General features: G+C 34.6%; 1 protein-coding gene across 1 annotated transcript; it reads left to right on the forward strand.

Moving 5' to 3' along the window:
* Window positions 1-395: 395 nt before the first annotated feature.
* LOC134231144 (uncharacterized) lies at window positions 396-9,223 on the forward strand. The gene is made up of 3 exons (XM_062713061.1): window positions 396-647; window positions 982-3,635; window positions 6,489-9,223. Exons 2-3 carry the CDS (start codon window positions 1,080-1,082, stop codon window positions 9,087-9,089), a joined length of 5,157 nt encoding a protein of 1,718 aa, XP_062569045.1. The 5' UTR covers window positions 396-647; window positions 982-1,079; the 3' UTR covers window positions 9,090-9,223.
* The last annotated feature ends 625 nt before the right edge of the window (window positions 9,224-9,848 follow it).

Genomic DNA, 9,848 nt, shown 5'->3' on the forward strand with positions numbered 1-9,848 from the left:
CTTCTACGACTTTTTAAGACAACCCTCGCAAATAATTGTTTATGGATTGAAACATTATTTCAGAATTCTTTTACTGCTGTCATCTTCCCATTAACAAATGGACCATATAGAAGTTAACAACTTCACACAAACAAAAACCTTTATAAATGGCATTCTTTGGGGAAAGAGAGAATGGGAAATAATTTTTGAGTATTACCGGGAGTTTTTTTTAAAAGAAATGTTCTATTTCACTGAACATGCTGGTTAAATGAATAGTGAATAAATTTATGCATTTCTTTATTGAATCTGTGTGCGCCATTACCCTTTCATTATGAACACTATGAATACTCTCGTATTTAGCCTCGAAACTTGAACTTCCGCAATTGATGTTTTCGGCTTTTAAGCAATTATAGAAAAAAAAACTGGTATCACCATTCACCGAGTGAATAAATATTGGTTAATTTGATTCAATCTAAGTAAAGGCTTGGTGTTTTTCATTGCGGTCGAGTAGTTTCCTTTCCATTCCATGTGTTCTAAATGTATTTGGAGAAACTTCCTTTTCGGTGACCATAATCTGATACAGGAATTTGGATCATGTCTCCTAGTGGATGAAATACTAGTATTTCAATTGGAAATACCGGTATAACCTTACCCTGGAATATACAGAGGTAAACACGTGCTAAAAGTTTTAATATTTTGAAAATTGAAATTAAAAATATCAAAATAAAATTGATTCCAGTAAACCAACTGTTATTCGCTTATTCGCGTCATCTTTTATTCGCGATTCGTCAGTTATCAATCGGCGACGATTAATTTCCGCGACTGAGGAAACATTCTCTACAAATGCTTAGCAAAATGACTAATGGCAATTAATATTTGCGAGTAAAAGTAGGTCGCGGAGATCGCGAATATTTCTCGCACGCAAAGAAAAGCTGGTTTACAGTTTTTAAACTAGCATCTGATATAACATTGTAGAATTTTACCTTTGATCTCTTTTTACAGAATCTGCTACCTCAGAGGCTTGTTTCCCGTTGGTCAAGTGTTCCCTTTCGTTGAAAAGTGTAAGCTCCTCTGCAATATCTTTCTATTGTTCACGGAGCATGGGATTGTTACTTTTCCTGGCTTGTGTTATACCCCTGACGGTCTTCGGCGTCTTCGCCAATAACAGATGCACCTCTGTAGACTGTAAATGTACCGATAATGGAGACGGAACCTGGACAGCCGACTGCTCCAAAAGGAATCTTAATTCCATGCCAACATTTCAGATGAATGTTTCAAAAATAGACCTAAGCTTCAACAACTTAAAGGAAATTGGTAGTTCTCCCCAACTGCCTTTGCTTCTCAAGGAATTGAGTTTGAACAACAATAATCTGAAATCAATATCAGCCATCGTTTTCCAGAACCTCACCTTCATGGAAGTTCTGAAATTAGCTGGAAATAATTTATGGTTGGACAGTTCACCAAAATTGTCCTTTATTGATAACTTGTCAAACTTGAGACATCTCGATCTTCTAAATAATACAAGTCCTCAAAGTAATGCCTCATATCCTTTTCAATCATTTAAGAACCTGCAGAATCTGAAGTCTTTGAGGATAGATGGTCTTTTGAGGGGGGATTTTAATCGGAGAGAATGGAATTTAACCAGTTTAACAACACTCATCATCTCAGGAAAAATAGGACAATGTTACTTCGAAAAACTTGAAGAAGGTTTTTTTGGAGGTTTACCAAACATAAAATATTTAACTCTAACAGATTGTCCGATTCGTTTTGTAAACAGGGGTGTTTTCAGTACTCTAGACTCTCTACACGCCCTTGATTTATCTAACAATAGACACATGACGTTTGCTGTACTTGAAAACGTATCATTCGATCTACAATTTACAAATGTCCAAATCCTTAACGTTAGTAAATTACACTGCAAATTTGGGCTTGGGACATTTCTATCTGTAAAGCAGATTGTTCACTTTCGAAACACAACAATCACACACCTTGACTTATCAAGAAACCGTATGGAGTTGATGGACACAGATGTCCCCAAGTATTTACCTCCAAACATGATTTTCCTGAATATCTCAGACAATCACCTTACATGGGGAATGTACATGCTTGCATATCAATTTCTCACAAACGTAAGAGTGGCAGATTTCAGTAAACAATTTTCGGAACCCTCTGATTTTTCCGAGTTGGATTGTAGAAATTCTATTGATTGTACCTATAAAAATGACAGAAATTTGGACAGTTGTAGTGGTCTCTCGAGTGATATTATGACCACATTTTCTCCTCATTTAGCTTTTGATTTGTCAAAAGGTAATTATACCTTTTATATACCACGTAGCCTTGAAAAGCTTTTTTTCCACGACAGTAACTTTTTATTCGCTATACGTGAGATTCACTTGCAAAATAACCACTGCAAAGAGTATCATCTACAGAACAGTATTTTTAATAGCTTGATCGGTCCAATGTATGGCATGGAATACGCTGAATATTTCGATTTATCCGGAAACCTCATGTACAATATCTCTCAGTCTTTCTTTGATACATTTCCCAACATTACATATTTGAATCTATCGAAAAATATATTAGGAAACTGCATCCATGAAAAGGTTGGTTTTGACCACTTTCAAGCACTAAAAAAGCTGAAGGAAATAAAATTGTCATACAATGGAATTGAATCCTTACCACCAAACTTTCTTGCAGGTGCTTGGTCTCTTGAAATCCTTGATTTGAGTCATAATCTAATTACAAATTTTACTGTCACATTAAACGAAAGTACTCCATTAAAATACCTCGACTTAACATCAAATCGACTGCATATACTATCTCATGAAACAATGCAGCGTTTGCAAAATATTCATGAACGTCATAACCTCACCGTTGCCCTTTCGGCAAATTTGTTCGATTGTACATGTGCAGCACTTAACTTTCTACAGTGGATAAAGGATTCGAAAATTCATTTCATCAAGAAATCTCAGTACATCTGTAAAACAACTCGCTCCAGAGTTCTAAGTTTTAACAATCTGGATTTCATAATAAAGGATCTCAAACAGGACTGCCGTTCCAATATTCCAAGAACAATCGGGATAACAGTTTCTTTTGTCTCTATTTTAACAGTTGGAATCATTGGTGTGCTGTTCAAATTTCGGTGGACTGTACGTTACTACTACTATCTCACAAAGTGGAAAATCCAAGAAGTCGTTAATCCTGCCACACAAAATCAAAGAAATTACAAATATTCAGCTTTTGTGGCTTATACAGAAGGCCATTCCTTCGTCGAACAGGAATTGGTTTACCAGTTGGAAATAATCAGAGGATTGAAACTTTGTCTACCAAATCGAGATTTTAGTCCAAACTTGAAGACATATGCCAGTGTAGCCTATGCTATTCACCACAGCAAAAAGATCCTCTGCATAGTAACGAGTGATTTTCTGAGAGATTCCTGGTGTATGTATCAGCTACAGATGTCCCTACAGGGCAGGGTCTACAGACAGGATGAGGACTGCATCATCTTTGTCCTCTTCGAAGAACCCTCCTTTGAGAACCTTGGAGGAGTTCAACATTCTTTGTTGGTGATGCCGTTCATCGAGAAAAATTCCTACGCGCTCTATCCTCAAAACGAGACAGATCATTCCGCGTTCTGGCAGAAGCTTGTTGATAGTGTTATGGAATGACTTCTAAACATTTGAAGTACTATCTAAAGAAGGAACATTATCATGAAAAGATTTGTTAATTTCTTTTTTTTAAGTTATTTGTTATATTCACATATTCACATCTTAAAATTTGGTCTATTACAAGAGAACTGCAAATACACTCTGACAAATTGTTACCGGTAAGTCCCACAGCTGAAATTTTTAAAACATACAGTTTTTAATTTTTTAAATCACTTTTTGACATATCTGTAGAAGTCCTTTTTCCGCGTGGGATAAATTTACGCTATGTACGCGATCATATATTGTTCGTGGAAAACTGTCACATTGCACTTAATATGCATGTATTACTTAAAGGCATATACATGTAGTGAGATTCAATAAAATCCACGCAATTTTCAACCCTTAGATTAAACAGAAATAGAGATTCAACAGAATTATGACCCAGTGAAAAATAGTACTTATACTGTATTTCAAAAGAAGTATTATTTTTGCTCCAGCGGAGATGGAGGGGGTAAATTTCAGTCATGTAGAATTTTTACCATGTTTTAGCAAGAACAGGAACTTTAAGCACTTATACTTTGGCTTATTAACTGATACTTCCTCATAAACCAAACTGCAAAAAAATCTTCTTAAAATAGGCACTTGTTCCTAAAGCAGAGATTTCGATGTTACTTAACAGTCTATCCTTGGAGTAATTATATAACTTAGATGAGTTTTTACTAGGTGAGTAGTTTTTTTTCGCAAGCAGTTCGTAGGTGAGCAGCATGAAGGGGACTTTAGGATCTTGTGAAAAGCTTTACTTCAAATTAAAAAAAATGTTTATACATGTACTATTATACTGATGTGAATTGTCATTCAAATTTTAATTTTCTTGATTATTGTTTGTTTTGATATTCAATTTTTTCCTACTCAATAGAATTCATTTTTTGTCTTTTTTTTAACTTGCCTAAAAGTAGGAAAGTTTCAAATGCCTGTGTATTAAAATACAAATAGAATCCTTTTATCACATAAAATGCTTTACACTTACAAGTACTAAATACTCTAAAGAATTTACGTGAAAAACAATCATTGAAACATATAGTATTTGTAGTATGTACCGTAAATGAATTGATTCACACAATAACGCCATGTTTCTCTTTTTTATTTGTGCATACAGCTGGCTTTGTTTTATAAAGACTACAATTTTGGAACCACGATAGCTCTGTTTGACGTGTTAAAAAAAATACCCGGACATTATTTAAATGTCATCTCTAATAAACCTTATCCTGAAACGGAATGATTCCTCTGTTAACTGTAACCAGACATTGTTGTACCTCCGAAGTTAGCTTTTATTTTGTGAACAAGATTGGATACCTGTCTCAGGTGAGCTATAATTGGTGTTTATTCCTAGGTTTCCTGGTTTACAAATACAGGTTAACTTGGTTGTTGATAAATATATCAAATTTTATGAAAAAGGAAGTAAGCTTGCATAAATGCACCATGCATTTAAAAGTACACAACATGGCAACACTCTATCTGCCACAAACTTGAAAATTTTTCAGATGTATCTGATTTTCTTTCAGGTAAGAAATATTAACCTTATCTCGTCATGACCAATTTTTACTTATATAGGCAATAATCTATATCACAGGAAACTTCTTTCGGATTTTTAAGTAATTGTTGTAATTCAACACTTTAATTTTAATGTTTCAGTGTACACTTTATATTTTCAATTTCATCTAAAGAATCGTCATCAAAACTTATATGGTTGAGGAGAAATTATTTTTCTATTGATGGAGAATTTGTATCACTTGCACTGTCTTTGATAAACGTATGGTTTAAGACCATCATGTGGATTTGAACCTTGCACTTTCTGATTTAGATGTTGATTGGTATTTATGCATAAATATACATAAATATTAAAAAAAAACAAAAACAACAACACTCTTTATGAAGTTTGTTTTATAATATTACTGAGTCTGTATGAATTCTTACAGATCGTCTGATGTGTTATTTTATTTCCCTCATTCAGATCCTTTAATATTTGCTTATAGTGAGAAATCCTCAAAGTACCGATATGTGACTGTCAAATACTTCCGTATTCCATCTTAACTAAACAATTCAGCCAATTAAAAATATCTACCAGGAAGTCATTAGTTTTGTTCCGCATTTTGCACTACACTGTGTCATTCTGGCACCGGAGTTAAGCACATGTGACTTTCTGCAATTTCTTTATAAAAAAAACAAGTTTATTTTCCAAAAATTATCCATTGGAGATATAAATATAATACAGTGTATTAAAAACATAAACTTTGGACACTCCATCTTGTTTTCAAGTTCTCTTATCAGATGTATATCGTTCTTGGTCGAGAAAACATGCAGATTCAGTCTTCGTGCCTAACATTAATAGGTCTCACATTCCCAATTAAAAGTTAGCATCCTATTACAGAAGTAAAGAAAATTTCTAAGAACACTTAGTTAAGAACAAAATTTGCAGAAAAAAAAAATCAAGACCATTTATCAATTACACTTAAGGATGATGCTAAGTTTAAAAGTTATAATTCAAATGTTTGGTTTCATGCGGTATAATAAGGAAAAAAGTTTTTTACTGTTTCATATTGAGGTTAATGTAAAAATTTATTTATCGTCAAATAATCATATAAATTTTTCCTCGGCAAACCTTTAGAGCGAAATGATAAGAAAATATGTATTTTTGAGCCTTAAATATCCATTCAGATATTTCTTGACGTTAAATTATTCATAATTTTTATTTGTTCCTTTCCAGACCAACTGAATTCAAGTGGAACCGTCCTCACGAACAAAGATCGGAGTCGGACAATTACCGACCGAATCAGCAATTCCTCTTTCAAGATTATTGTGTAACAAAAGTTAAGGATGGCTGAGATGTTTTATTTCATATTTTTCCTGTCCATTGTTGAATCGCTGTCTAAAACCCCTTGCGATAATGAACCAAATTGCGATTGTGGTCCTGGAGATCAGATACTCTTTGACGTGGATTGTTCGAAAAGAGGATTGACGAATTTACCTTCAAATCTTGTAAACAGTGGTACACTGCACAGCATTGATTTATCACAAAACCAATTACAACATGTCAAGATACCTGAAAACTATTCTATTACTTTAAAACTTCTCAACTTATCTTACAATCACATAAGCGAACTTAAGAATGAATCGTTCCTATGGGTTCCTTACTTGGAATCTTTGGATTTGTCAAATAACAGACTGAGTTTTAACAACACGAGTCTTCCAAGAAACGTGTTCCAGTATCTGAGAAATCTCAAGACATTAAATCTTTCCCACAATAATTTTGATACGACGACAAAATACAATGCAGAACTTTTTCGAAATAGTCCATCTCTTAAAACGTTGGCAATTGACGGTGTTAAAGAGGGAAACTTTCATTTAAATATTTGCAAAGAATTTAAATTTGAAAATCATGAAATATGTGAAAAGGATAGTAGGCAACATTATAAAATGAAGCTATTAAACTTGTCATCACTGACGTCATTAATTGTCTCTGGAAGAGAAAATGATAAATACTGTCGCATAGAGCACTTAACTGATGATTTCTTTGAGAGTTTTCGTTACCTTGAGCACCTCGATCTCTCTGGGTGCTCCATCAAGTCAGTCAGCAAGGATGCTTTGAATTTGACTCGCTTGAAATATCTAGACCTGTCCTACAACGACAAACTATCCTTCCACGCAATTCCAAACATCTCTGAACATTTCATAAAGATGACCAATTTAAAGACATTGAAATTAGATAAAATACATTGCACTTTTGGGATGGGAACATACCTAACTGTAGACATCGTTAAAAAATTAGTTCATAGTTCGATTACTTATCTGTCCATAGCAAGCAATAGGTTGGAGATGGCAGAATATAACACTGCCCTTTATTTTCCACCAAATCTCACGTTTCTTAACCTCTCCGACAACAAACTAACATTTGGAGGGTATGTTTTCCACATGAAGGACATGGAAAACTTAAAAACAATTGATCTGAGCAAACAGCACACCACTCATTTTACTGGGGTGCCAACCGATTTTCAGGAATGCAAAAACAAGCCATTGTGTCCCTCCTCCTCTCTCAGAATGAGTTATAAGAATCCTCAGCCATGGGAATGGTCCCTCCCTCCAAAATTACAACATGTAGATTATAGTAGGGCCTCCTTGCATTTAGCAATTGGAAAAATTGAAGTCAACAGATCGAATTCGGTGAAAAATATCTCTTTAAACAGGAATTTTTTGCAGAATCTTACAGGACCGATCTCTGGATTAGAAAAAGTTGAAAATATTGATTTCTCTTACAACTTCATATCAACAATGTCAGCTTTCTTCTTTGGAAACTTTCCAAATTTGACAACACTTAATCTACGAAAAAACTTAATTGGTAAGTGTATAAAGACAAATAGTTCAGCTTATTTTCAAAATTTAACGAATCTTACAAGATTGGATCTTTCTCAAAATATGATAAGGCATCTGCCCTCGCGGATTTTTGATGGTCTCCTTTCTCTGGAGAAATTGAATCTTAGTTATAACTTATTAAGAGAATTTTCTCTGGATGAAGGCCAACTCGGCTCACTAACAGAACTAGATCTGTCCAACAATGAATTGTCGTCATTTCCCGACTCGGCAAAAATGGCACTGGATTCAATTCAAATAAGTCATCCTGTGAAAATACGTCTGAGAGGTAATGATCTCCGATGTTCCTGCGATTCTCTGGATCTTCTCAAATGGATGCTAAATTCGAAAATAAGTTTTGTGGAAAGAGATTTATACAGATGCCAATACTCACACACATGTCAGAATTTGAGCAACCTAGGACATATCGTCAAGTCGCTTGTGAAGAAATGTGATCATTATGAGGAGCTTATCGGCGTCCTGTCTGGCTTGTATGTCGTCTTTACGGCACTCATAGTGGCGGGAATTCTATATCGTTACCGTTGGAAACTTCAATATATCTACTACATGTCAAAGTGGAGTCTTCCCGCTTCACGAAAAACTTTTAATAAAATATACGAGTACGATGCTTTCGTTTCTTATGCTGACGAAGAAAGAGATTTCGTCACACAGGAAATGATATCAGAGTTAGAAATTACGTCACAACGGGCGTTATGCCTTCATGAGAGGGATTTCACTCCGGGGAAATCAATCGGTGAAAACATTACCAAGTCAATCTGTAACAGCAGATATGTTCTATGTGTTGTGACAGAAAATTTCTTGTCCTCTCATTGGTGTATGTATGAACTAGAAATGGCATTAACAGACAACAAGTATTCACGCGATAAACAGTCAGTGTTCCTCATTATGTATGGGGGATTACCAACAGAGAACTCCAAATTCAGATCATCCATTCGACTCATGTCCTTGGTGGAAAAGAATGCTTACATTGAATACCCGAAAGATGAGGGAAACAAGGCGGAATTTTGGAACTCGCTTAGGGCCATGTTACAAGAATAGACCATTAATTATTGGTGGTAGTACTGAATATGGATTGAGGGGAAAATTGAAAGATCTTTCCGAGGGGTTTCTTGGGCTGACTTTATAATGAGATTTATTCAATGAACTTAACGCCATCCAATTTGCAAACTTAAATATGATGAATTATTGTATTCTTAATTTTTTGTTTTACTTAAAAAATCAGAAATTATATAAAAATGGAAGGTGTTTACATTTTATTCAAAGAGAATCATTCTCCTTTAGTATCCTTTCGAGAGGAAAAAAGTGTACGCTTGCCTTACGTTTACCCAGTTGTTTGCTGGAGAAAGTAATTGAACTCCAACTGTAAATTTTCGTACAAAGTGTTATTATGCCATTATACACACTGAATTCTTTACTGATTGGTTTTTTCCATCTTTCGGATCATTACAAGGAGCACGAAAGGGGATGTTTTCCTCTAAAGCACCCAATCCTACCTCGGATGTTTTCATAGGTGCGTGCTTCCCACTTAGTATTGTTCTAATGCTCATGAATTGCTAAGCTTGATTAAGTTCGTTATGCCTTTTGTAGACCAATTTTGTTTTCATATGAAGCAAAATTTGTCCAAAATTTTGTACGTGAAAAGAAGAAAACACTTGTTGTGGCTTTCAACTTGACATTTAGTTATATCGACGACGTATTGTAAATTAACAGTCACTGTGGTAATTTCCATTCCTATGCCGATATGATGTCGATACGATATATCTTGGTGAGCTTGAAATAAAACATACCACAGAGAAG

The sequence above is a fragment of the Saccostrea cucullata genome, unplaced genomic scaffold (genome assembly GCF_032062105.1).
Source record: "Saccostrea cucullata isolate Sc308-1 unplaced genomic scaffold, CSIRO_AGI_Scuc_v1 ctg645, whole genome shotgun sequence".
NCBI lineage: Eukaryota > Metazoa > Mollusca > Bivalvia > Ostreida > Ostreidae > Saccostrea > Saccostrea cuccullata.